At 40.9% G+C, this 12261-nt stretch overlaps 2 protein-coding genes across 3 annotated transcripts in view; one reads left to right on the forward strand and one right to left on the reverse strand.

Moving 5' to 3' along the window:
- Window positions 1-3251: 3251 nt before the first annotated feature.
- Window positions 3252-11186, reverse strand: LOC146545242 (uncharacterized). Its single transcript, XM_085220176.1, has 3 exons — window positions 10660-11186; window positions 9292-9429; window positions 3252-4208 (listed from the first exon to the last, which is right to left on the reverse strand). The coding sequence occupies exons 1-3, from the start codon at window positions 11062-11064 to the stop codon at window positions 4173-4175; spliced, it is 579 nt and encodes a 192-aa protein (XP_085076302.1). The 5' UTR covers window positions 11065-11186; the 3' UTR covers window positions 3252-4172.
- The window catches only part of SLC16A7 (solute carrier family 16 member 7), an 85040-nt gene continuing 82862 nt past the window's right edge, over window positions 10084-12261 (forward strand). The window contains exon 1 of one of the 2 annotated variants that reach the window (XM_085220157.1): window positions 10084-10217. The gene's annotated coding sequence lies outside the window, so the exon portion shown is untranslated. Of the gene's footprint in view, window positions 10218-10504; window positions 10646-12261 lie in introns of those variants that run through there. The other variant, XM_085220145.1, reaches the window with a different exon arrangement.

The raw sequence follows: 12261 nt of genomic DNA on the forward strand, positions 1-12261 counted from the left end.
ACTATTCATCAGTCAAAAAATAGTCAAGAGTGGTAGGATAAATCTGTTATGAGAGTACTGATCAAATTTTCTCTGAAAAACAATGGCAATTGCAAAGAAGGGAAAAGTTAGGATGGAAGCTATTTCACTTAACTTTAAATATTTAAACTGCAAATGTTCATATCTGTACAAACACTCTGGGCCGTCGTTGCAGTCAGTGGAAACAAATGGGCAGTTCCAGAACACAAATAACCTCTTGTACTCAACTCAGTGAAAGTAACTGTGTCCTTGAGGTACTTGTTTCTACCACTCACAATAAGGATATCCTAGAATATGAGCTCAGATGTAGCTGATACATTACAAAAGTTCTTTTATTAATCTCAAATAAAATAACTGACATCTAAAACATACCTGATAAGTGTGTCCCTCTGCAGTTGAATCTTTTAATATGTAGTTTGGGATCCTAATTACCATTTGTGTGACCTTCCTGCAAGCCATTTGGAGGGGACTGCAGTATCTCACCGTAACTGTCACTGCAACTGATCCGTGTTTCATAGATAAAGGATTGCAACAGTGGCTTGCAATCACAGATGACAGATCATCTTATGTATTCTTTTGCCTTTGGGCAAGATTAAGTGTATTTTCTATGAGGTATATCAAAATACATTTTTACATGAAACTTGTTAAACGGTTTTGTGAATTATTATTGAGAAAAAATATCCATATTAGATAACCAACATCTATGCTGTTCAGCTGCCTCAGGGCTGTGAATAGGTAGGCCCTTGAGGATAAAAATACTGACAAAGCTGTATTCAAAACCTTTGGCCATGTTAACTGCAATAATTGTAAAATGTTCCTACATTCCATTTTATGGCCATGCCAATTTTATAGAAAGCCTGTATCTATTGTTCCAGTGATTTGTATGGAACAGAAATATCTGTAGATCTATCTAGCTAATGTGCAGGCTAATGGGAGCTACAGGGTAATAGTCTGACCTTAATTCACTGACTTCTTTCAAAGATTCAGCTCTCTGTGTATCCTATTAATCTACTAATGAGTCGAACTAGTTCTGAAGTACACAGCCACCACTTCCAGTCTTGTTAGAATTTGTTTGTCTCTCCCTGGTTTTCATCAGTGTCAAAGTATTATCCACAGAATCAAGCAATTCTATTTTAAGAAGTACCTTGAGAAAGGATGCCCTTATCAGGAAAGGATTTTTGAATTAGATAGGAGAAAAAAAGTGCATAGTATATAATACACAATTTAAATCTGAATGAGAAATAGTTCTATTTACATTAATACACACTAAAAAAAAGTGTGTCTGTTTCATATCTGATACAAGAGTTCCATAGCACATTTTCATAACGGAAAATTGAAAAGACCCTGAGTATAAACTACAGAGATGTCCTACAGAGAACTCCAGGCAGGGTCACAAAAAACTATACACTTCAAGAAGAGATCTTTTTCTACTGCACTACTTAGTTTGAGCTACTTAATTGCCTATTTTTCAGAAGGTTTTTGTGTTAGGTTCTGCAACTGCTTTCATTAATATGCTTTATAAATAAGATAAGCAGCGTAGCCTTTTCAAGTCTTCAGGAGTTGGGTATAGCTTGTAGATCATATCTTCAAATACAGTGAGAGAAACTGGGTTTTCATGTGCAGTTTTGTTCAAAGAACAATTGAAGTACACAAAATACAGCGTGACGTCATGAAGAATGGGCTAATTTTGAAAATAAAAATGATATCTCTAGGCTCAAAGATCTTAATTTCTAGCCTAAAAAAGAATAGTTTAGATCATCTTTGCATAACTGAGATGTGTGTGTGAAACCATGCCCTTTTTTAATGACTCACTACATAAAATATTGATGATTGAAGATTGTTTATTATATACCTAGCATAAAATATTTTCAGATCTAAATATGTCCCAAAAGGTAATATTTTTTAATACTTTGGTTATTTTAAAAGTTGTACAAGAGCATCCAAGGACTTTGCTTCCAACTAGCTGCTGTAATTCTGGTCAGAGTATGTAAGGTTCCTACAAGGCTTGTTTGTTCTATATTAGAGCAGCTAGTGTCTGAGATTTAAGTCCTCCTCCTTTTGGCTTCATCTTCATCTGTTCAAGAACGCTGGCTGGCTGCCACTGCTCTGCAGCTGTCTAGGCTATGTCTCTATAGCTGTTCTGGGTCAGTAGCTACCCTATGTAACCTTAGTCCTATGATAAATTGGATTGTGTCCTTTGCAATTGCTTTCCATTTTTATTTGATGGTTGGATTCAAACCTGTTCTACGGTGCATTAGCTGCTGATCCTTCAGATCAGTCTGACATTCTGAAGAAAATGAGTTGGAGGTGCTATACAAAGTAAAAATCTTTAGACTAAGAGAAAAATAATTTCCCTTTCCCTGATATATACAATCACTAACAAGGAAAATAAAATCTCTGTTTACAAGGAAGTGTTTTATTCACATGGAACAGGTAAGAAAGGCACTCAGACACAAAATTCAGAGCAATTTCTGCATCAATGCAGTCTTTCAGTATCACATACTAACAACTCAAATAATCCTGTTAATATCTTAATGTACCTTAATGTAAACAGCCCCAAAAATGAAGAGCTGACAACATTACATTGATAAACAATGATACAAGCATGTTGATGTTTACCAAAGACTGTCTATATATGGTGTACTCAGTTTACAGTATTCTGTCATGCAATTTGCACAAACTACAGCAAGTGACAAAAAAAAAAAAAGAAAAAAAAGATAATTTCATGAAATCCCAACTTAACTTAGAGAAAGAAAAAAATAAGAGAGATATTTTTATTGCTATTCTCAGAAATTTAATGATTACAGTGGAATATTTTTTCCAATTTCTGGAAGCATCAAGAAGAAAAATATGTAAAATGCTAAACATGTGAGATACAAAATTAGCAGCCTATCTTATGTCATATTTTTTCTGTGTGTTCAATTAGCACAAGTCCCAGATCACTCTGAAATACATACAAGGCAGTTCATTAGCTGATGAGGTCCTGACTAGGCTCCATGGATTTTATTAATTCTATTGTCTAGAACAGAAGTTTATACATATAGCTTACAGTAGAGCACTTCCATACAGATGCCTAGAGATGTCTTAATCTTCATTGGAGTCTCTCCCTACACCACTAAAAACTGCTGAAGAATTCATGTTGTTTGATGGGAAGTGGCTACTGCAAGATATCATAATTTCGTATCCCAAGATGTGTATTACTTGCAATGAGAAAAGGACTGACAGTAAAATGGTAATTTGAAAAAATAATTTATTACTGATTTTGTGACATAGCAATACAATCCCAAGATAACAGAAAATGTCTCAGTCTCATGACTCATAGGAAAAATAAATTTCTATAAATTATAAGTTCTTATACGGGATTGTCTACTGTAGCTCTACACAGGAATGACAGAAACTACCTGGAGACAGTAAATTGCACAACTATATTTTTGATGTAATCGGTAAAGAATAAAATACAAGATATGTTGAGGAGTTTTATTTCTGAACCATGCAAAAACACTCATCAAAACGTAATACTTACTGTCAGGTTTTACACACTCTGGTAAAATGTTACTATCCCAGAGGAGAGCTGCAAAATAAAGCTTAATTTTACCAAGACATAAAGATAATAACTAAAAGCTCTTCATGCATGTTTTTGAATATATAGTCCAATCCTTTCAACACAATGAAGGAAAGTATGGAAAATTAATTGCATAGTCAATAGGTTCTGATTTTTCACGTTACCTTGAGAAAAGTGTTATATTTCTACAGACCAACCTGTTGATATTATTCAGGGTAATATTCAGACTGTCGTAGCTGCCAGTGTTAAAACATCTATCCGACAGGATGATTCAGACTTCTTCTTTTAGATATCCCAGCCATCTCACAGACAGTGGGTTAAATGCTTCAAAGAGGAAATAAAGAATACCTAAGTGGGATGCCTTTCATTTTCCACTGGCAGGATAGCAAGTGTCTTTGGGTACACTACACCATGGCGTTTGTTTGAGCAGTTAGTTCATGTACCTACGCAGAACAAGCATCTTCATCTCTTCATCTTCAGAGCACTGAATTCACACTTGATCACCACAAGCTAATGAGGGATGCCCCTTTTTATGCACAATTAGGGAATATGAACAGAAAGAGATTGTAAGACTTTCCTCTGTTTATATCTCCTACAGAAATGCCTCCACCTCAGAGAGCTGCATAGCCTGTCAAAAAAAAAAAAAAAAAGGCAAATTTTCCTCCTCAATCTGGATCATAGCACAGAAAAAGATTGAAACATTAGATTTGTAAGTTTTGAAAGTTCATCCTTATATTATTTCATTTACATTATTATTTTAGCAGCCATTGAGTAAGATAAAAAAATGACAAAGTATTCTAAGCAATCACCACTTAGAGCTGAAATTTACAGAAGCACACAATTAATTAATGTTCAGCAGAAGAACACATTAAAATACTGCACTAAAAATATATAATTTGGTTAGTTTTTAAGAAGACCACACATTATTTACATAATCAGCACATTTAAATGTTGCTAATGGGTTCTGAAAGTATGTTGCATTCCTAAAGAAAGTTAGAACTTTAATATTGGTAGCTAGCAGTCTAGAAACATTTGATGAATTTTACTTGTTTTTTGGTCTTTCATTATAAATGCATGGAATGATTTCTAGTTTCTGTGGTACAAACAAGTTTTATTTCAGCATTTTTCTAAGCAAACTGAGCAAATCTTCTTTCTTTCCCTCCTCCCCCACCTTCCCCCCCGTCTCCCCTCTCCTTCCCCTCCCCCCCTTTTTTGGGGGGGTTCTGATCCATTGACATCAGCTACCTTATATGGTCCATCTGAATGAGTTAACTAACTCAAGAAATCATAGAATCATAGAATCACATGAAAGATGTCAAGAAATCATCAAGAAAGATGTCAGTTGAGTAACTTCAGTATTTATTTGGTAGAAAGATGTCCTTAAAATTTCAATTCTGTGGCTTCTTTGGTGAATCAATATATCCTGATGTTATCTCCCTCTGTTCTACAGAATCACAGAAAACACTAAGAAGAATTATCAAATGGTATCATTGTATGATCATGCAAGATTTCACTTCTTCACAAGTAAGAACTTGGAAACTGCAAGAGCAATTTGCAGTGAAAGATGTTTTGTCTGTTGAATAAATGTCTACTAAAAGTATCATATTACCTCTGTACTCAGCACTGATGAGGCTACACTTCGAGTGCTGTGTTCAGTTTTGGGCCTCTCACTACAAGAAAGACACTGAAGCTCTGGAGCATGCCCAGAGAAGGACAACAAAGCTGTGAGAGATCTGGAGGACAACTCTTATCAGAAGCAGCTGAGGGATCTGGGATTGTTCAATCTGGAGAAGAGGAGGCTCAGGGGTCACCTTATCACTCTCTACCACTACTTGAAAGGAGGTTATGGTGAGGTCCCACTAGTGATGAGACTAGATAGGATGGCCTCAAGTTGTGTCAAATTGGATATTAGTAAAAATGTCTTCTCTGAAAAAGTGGTCAGGCACTGGAAAGAGCTGTCCAAGGAGCTGGTGAAGTTACTGTCCCTGGAGGTGTTCAAGAACCATTTAAACGTTGTACTGAGAGACATGCTTATTGGGTAAATACTGGTGATAGGTGGATGGTTGGACTGGGTGATCTTTGAAGTGTTTTCCAACCTTGGTGATTCTATGATTCTCTTCTTTCTCTCTCTTCTCTGTGCTTGTATTAGAATAAGCATAATGGTTCAGGCATTTCTAGATAACAAGAAATTACAAAAAAAAAGAAATCATATGCTCTACAGAAGACTATGATCAACATAACAGGAACATTATGTAATGATTGCACTGGCAGTATAGACAACAGCAAGTAGAATACTTAGCTTCCTAGTCTAGCAACTGTAATTTAACAGAGGGTCATGGTACCACAAGGATTGTGGTCAGCTTTTTTCAGCTGCAGGAGCCTTCTTCACTTCCCTGTGATAGCGATTTATGTAACTGAATATGTCAAACTGTGTTTCCAACAACATTTTGAACGCTACTAGAGACCTGACAAGCACGAGCAGTAAACTGCAGCTGTATTTTCAGCAGTATTACACACAGTAGTGATTTGGGAGTTGAGTTCATCAGTGACCTACCTAAGTTGTTACCTCCCCTCTAGAAGAGTGGTTTATTATCTCTCCCAGGTTTCCAGATTGCTTTTCTATTATCTATTTATCTTCTATACTTCTACTGACTACCTGTTTCAGCTGATAACTGCCAGCTGCCTCAAATTCTTTGTGATGCCTGATAAAGATCTCTCACAGCTGAGTCTATTGCTGTTGTTACAATGTGCTGTGTTCTCTATCCCCAGGAGCTGTAAAAGAAAAGAATTTTATTGGGCCTTGAATAGATGTGTTTGATGGTTATAAAGAAAACTGATCTCAGCAGAAAGATGTCCTTTGGCTATATTTTATCATTAGAATTCTGCAATATCTAATTCTAGTCATATTGATATGAATTTTATCACACACATACAAAACGAAGTGCACCTATCTGTTTCACAATAGCACAGCAAAACTAGGATTCACATAGCAAAACTAGGATTAAAATTTTATGTTAGTGGATGGGCTTTCTGTGTTCATGAGTGAGGATGCAATGGGACACAGGCTGACAATGACTAGTGGTTGATACAAAGGTTACAGAAGGTGGCTGAGGTGAAATACCAATACGGTTTTAATGACACCACTGAGTATTTGCTGGAAATGAGCACAGGCACCATGCCAGCTTGCCTATGTATGAGAGCAGTTTGAACAGTGTGTGCATAGAACAAAAATCTGTCTAGAAAAAACATATTATCATCATGTAATCATACAAACACTGTAGAACAGTGACACCAAGACCCTTTAGGTTCGGACTGTGATTAGAAGACATAACTAGTGAGGTAGCAGAGAAAACTAAAATTTTGCATTCAAATGAAACTGCAGAACAAGTGGTAATGGGGGCAAATAGGCTAATCCAGTAGAAGACTTACCCAAATGATTATTTGACAGATTCACATAAATAATATCAGGTATTCAATATCAGCAGCATTATTTTCTTCTTTCTCCAGAGAAAAATATTTCTTAAAAACAAATTCCAATAAAATCACTAAAAGAAACTCAAGTTGTTATGAATCCAGAGAGGAGAGTACATAAGATGCAGTCTCCCAAAGTCTATCTCACTGTCAAATGGATGTGGAATGAATAACCAAATGTGTAACTTCTTTTCACATATACAGTACATAAGTAAGTTTACTTAATTTTTTCAAATAGATCACTGAAACATACACTGACAGCATCACCCTCCACACATAGACAAACACATACACGTGTATACACTGCTTGGAACCTTCGCTAGCTTCTTGAAATTCACATGTGAATTATTAATTGCTATCACTAATACATTTTTAATTCTTATCCTTAGAGTGGTTGTGAACATTCTTATTTTGAATAATGGGCTGCCTACACTGAAAGTTCTCAGAGACTAGAAGGGTGTAGGACAATGACAGGGCTTTTTTTATCTACATAAGGGACCTTACTCACTTCAGAGCCCTCCTTCTGTAGCACTCAGAGGAGGGCACTTGCTTTAAAAACCTAGTGCTGGTGAAATCAGGAGCTGCATAAGAAGATAAAATCATACTTCAACCTTTAGTCTAAGGGCAAACTGCAGCTTTTTGTCACATTAAGCAGGACACTGAGCTATATCCAAACTTGTGCAGGCTGTGGGCCAGAATCGCACACTGCTTTAATTGCAGTTAGCTTGTGTTCAGTCTCTGCCTCAGACTAGAGAAATGTGGTGAAGAGTACAGCAACAATAGGTCAATTAAGATGCATGGACCTTTCCTAGAGAGGCTGCTCCAAAAAGAGGCATACAAACTGCTTGGGGCATATACATATATATGGAATACGTGTAGTATTATGTAACAGTAAATATTCTAACGTTGTCTACTATTTCTATATAGATGTGTCAGTGTATAAATACTTATTATATATACACAGAATACATCCATTTTCACTGTATTATATATCATACTACATAGTGCGTACTAGTGTATAGTGTACTAGTACACACTAGTACAGCAAATACAATCTGTGATTTCATACATATCACTGTATGTAAAATTTATTGTCCAAAATATATATTGCATACATTTATACATAAAGAAAACCTATACTTATATTTATACAGCTATGTATTCATAAAAATTAAGGCAAACTAGAGGAAATAGAATTATAAAGTGAAAAAACATCACCATTTATTTTCATGCATTTCCCATTTCAGCTCCAGTTGAAAACCATTTTTTTGACATTCTGCAAAGCTGTATGTGAACTATGGATACTTCACTGAAAAAGATAATTTACCCATGTTTTTCTGCATTTTACACATACTATATGAGGTCCTCTATGGCCTACAATTTTTTTCAGGGCACACAAGGTGTTTCAATACAGAAGACAGCTTACCACTAACACAATGCCAAGTTTAAAATTTGTATTTCAGCGATAGCAGCCCAGAAGATCTGGTGGTCTTGTAGTTGTAGGCCTGCCTGGAAGTGACCATGAGTTTGAGCACGGCATTTGTACCAAAGTCCCCTTTGCTTGTATACCCAGGAGTCACTGGTTGGTGTGGGCCTCTCTCAAGTGTTTTTTTTTTTTTTTTTTTTTGTGTGTGTGTGTGTGTGTGTGTCTTTCAAAGCCTGTAGTGTGACCTGATGCCAGAATAGACCCTGTGATCATGGGTATTCAGGGCACAACTTCCATCAACTTGCACGAGAGATGACTGACACTGCTACCTGCATTAATACAGCTGTGAGTTTCATGAGCTGCACTGGCAATCACCGTGGATGTTTATTCCCAAAAATGACCCTGGACATATGCAAGTAACTCAATTACTCTGAGCTTATGTGATGCCACAAAAATGGCCCCAAATCGTTTGTTTCAGAAATGGAAGCATTTCCTGTGTTACTCAGTGAACTACTTACTGCTCCTTAAACAACTGCTGCGTCAGGATCTGCTCAGGGACAGGAGCAAGCTGGCTGCTTTACAAGCATGTGATAAATTACTCCCTCCTTCTGAAGCTAAAGATCTTCCAGTGGAAACTGATGATAGAAGTATTTTAACAATAATATCTTAGAGAAAGAAGGAATTATAAGACAAGCTGTTACACTGCTGAGTCTGTCTTCTTATTTAATACAAATTTTAAACAGAAAAAAAAACTCACATAAAATCAACCAGAGCAAATAAGTAGTTGTAACAAAGAAATCTGACTTCTATGCACCTGTGCTTCAAGATGGCAGTCCTCTGTGCCTGAATTCTTTGATGCATAGTAGATATTACCACTGCAGCCTTTTCTGGGATGTCCTGCTCCTTTCCAGAGTATTTTTGAAAGGCCATTGCTCATTTTGGCTGATGCCAGCTAAGGGATAAAAACACTATTAGCAGAAGATAGACAAGCCTATCGAGTCCCTCTATTGCTCAACTGCAGCTCAGCAAATTGACTATTCTCAACTAAAACCCAACTTCTCTCTTCATATCCATAAAGATCTATGCCCAGTTCTTAAAATGACTGTGAGGGTCCTGGGTCCTGTTTGTAAAGCTTGTACCAAACAATCTGCAAGCATTAAAGTTATAAAAAAAAAAATAAAAATCACATGGTATTCACATTTACTTTTTGTACATATTTTGCAACATGATGTCAACAACTGTAACTACTTTTTTTCAGATTACTTAAAATGTTGCATATGACATGCAATGTTACTGTTGAGAATAGACATTTATGGTAAAGGGTTTAATTATGTAATTATGTGGTTATGTTCCATCATTTTCCCCATAGGATTTTAGCCTCAAGGACAGAATTTTGGGATAATTTAATGGCTGTTCTTATAAATATGTTCATGGCATGTTCCTGAATTTTTCTGGGAAGTGTGGAGGTAGGGAGAGAGCCAGGACTTTAATCAAGAACTCACTCCTCATGGCCAGATTTGCTGTTTGAGAAGAGGATGTTCTCCTGTTCTGCACACAAAGATCGCTGTCATTTTTTCTTGACATAAGCTTGGCGCGCCTTGCCGTAACCTTTGTGTGGAGCGGCCATCGAGTGCAAACAGCCACATGATGCGAAACGCTCGGCGCTCCGTGTCCCGCTGAGGAGGACAGAGGGGTGGGACGAAGGGGCGGACGGACACGACTCGTCCTGCTAGAGCCGAGGTGAGGAGCGTGACACGCGGCCGAGACACCTCGTGGGCGCGGGGCCGGGCAGGGGCCGGGCAGGGGCCGGGCGCTGCCTTTCTCGCTGGCTCGTCGTCCCCGGGCCGGGCGCCGCGCCCCCGCCGGCCCCGCGGAGCCGGGTTGGGCAGCCCGGGAGGCGTCTCCTCCGTAGCCCCCGCCCCGTCGCGCCGGTGCTGAAGCGCCTCGGCCGCTCCCCCGCAGCACCCCCGGGACAGCGGCGCCCTGTCGGCCCCGCAGCAGCACCCGGGCCTCCCTCCCCGCCGCCCGGCCCGGGCTCTCCTGCCGTGGCTCTGCTGCCGAGGGCGCCTCATGGGGAATAAATAAATTCATAGCCCCGCTCACCCCCGCGGCAGCGAGAGAAGCCGGCAGCGGCCGCGGGATTAGATCCAGCCCGAGCTAGAGACCAGGTAACGTAACCTACCCGCCAGGAGGGAGGAGGAGGAGCAGTGAGGCCGCTGAGGTCGCCCCCATCGGGGAGGGCTCCGGGGGACGGAGACGGGGCTGCCGCAGCCGGGGGCGCCGGCGTCTCCCCCCACTCCCTCAGCCCCGTTCGCTGCGGGCGGGAGCGCTGCTGCTCCCGCGCTGTGCGCGCCGCAGTGTCAGTCACACACACGCACACGCACACGAGCCGCCACCCACGCAGGGATGGACGGACGGATGGATGGATGGATGGACGGATGGACGGACGCCGCCCCTCGCGGGCGCTGCCCGCTGGTCCCGAAGCAGCCTCTGCAGGGATGCGCCGCACGCCTCGCCGTGCCCATGCGGCCGCCGGGCGCTGACAGCGGGCGGGGAGGTGGGCGGCGGGGCCGAGCCGAGGCCGCATCCCGGGGCGTTGCCGCACCTCCCGCTCCGCGCAGAGCGGGTCCGCGGCCAGGGCCGCCCCCGCCCCGGGGCAGCTCCGCCGGGAGACGTGGGCGGGAGGCGCGGCAGCGAGGCTGAAGCAATGTGCCTGACTGGGCGTCACTTGGCGGCTGCGGCCCCGAGGGGAGCGGTGACGTCACACTACTGTGCTCGGGTTGATCTCGGGAGGGGTCCGCTGGGACCCTTGTGCTGTGACTCTGCCTGGCGTCGGCCGGGCCGCTCCGAGCTCAGCAGCGCTGGTTCATCATCTCCGAACACCGCTGGCTTTGCTTAGAGGCTGTGCACCCAGCTCTCCCCGTGACTGGTACCAGAGCCGGGAGAACACTCCTCCAGCGTTATTTTTATACGACCTCTGCTAGCACACTGGGGACACAGCGTCCTTGAAGTCTCTCTTGTGTGGGGCATTGATAACTTTGTCCTGAGAGAAAAGGGTTTCTCTGTCCCCACGCAGATCTCTGTGCTCTGGCATTGTGGTTGTTGAAGTGACCCCTACAAGAGGTGGGACACAGCCCTAACACTGACCTTTTCATATTCTGGAGACCAAAGTGTGCTCTGGTGCTCCGGGGAGAGCCGGTGATCTCTTCATCCCACAGGCACACCACACTCATGCAGGCACACCACTGCTTTTCAAATCAGAGGTGAACAAGAAAACTAAACAGAGAAAAATAACGTTTCTAGAGAGCACTTTTTTTTTTTTTCTTCCTCAGATGCCAGCCTGAACTTTTAAGCAAAGAAGAAATCTTACTGAGATTATTCTTGCTTTTCCCCCAAACAGTTGTCAGTAAACTGAGGGATGTGGATGCCTTGTGAAGGCATCCATTCCCGATTCCGTGATCTCTATAATAACCACTCGTGTCTCCATAGTGACATCCACCTGTGGCTCCAGTTACATATCAAATAGCAATGAAAGACATGCTTGCAGCTTCCCTTGCAGGAATGGAGCCATAAACTTAACTGCACACCAGTTGAGACAGTGAAATATTGCCTTAGTTCTCTCTAGATGAACCATGATATGAAAGGTGGTCTTCAACACTGAGGGGGTAGACTGATATTTAAAGGAAACAGGAAACTGAGAAGTAGTTCAGTGAAAGTGGTAATGCTTTTACTTGTATATATTAAATTTGTGAATAATGCATGAATGATTCTCTTCCTTCTTTTA

This window comes from Meleagris gallopavo, chromosome 1 (assembly GCF_905368555.1).
Source record: "Meleagris gallopavo chromosome 1, MGAL_WU_HG_1.1, whole genome shotgun sequence".
NCBI lineage: Eukaryota > Metazoa > Chordata > Aves > Galliformes > Phasianidae > Meleagris > Meleagris gallopavo.

Bases quoted from the DNA above. Each gene is read 5' to 3' on its own strand.
- LOC146545242 (XM_085220176.1), bottom strand. From the start codon at position 11,064: ATGCGGCCTCGGCTCGGCCCCGCCGCCCACCTCCCCGCCCGCTGTCAG. The intron at 9,430-10,659 runs GTAGGTTACGTT...TTTATCCCTTAG, and splicing joins CTCCTCCTCCCTCCTGGCGG to CTGGCATCAGCCAAAATGAG. The intron at 4,209-9,291 runs GTGCATAGAAGT...TTTTTTTGACAG, and splicing joins ACTGCCATCTTGAAGCACAG to GCTATGCAGCTCTCTGAGGT.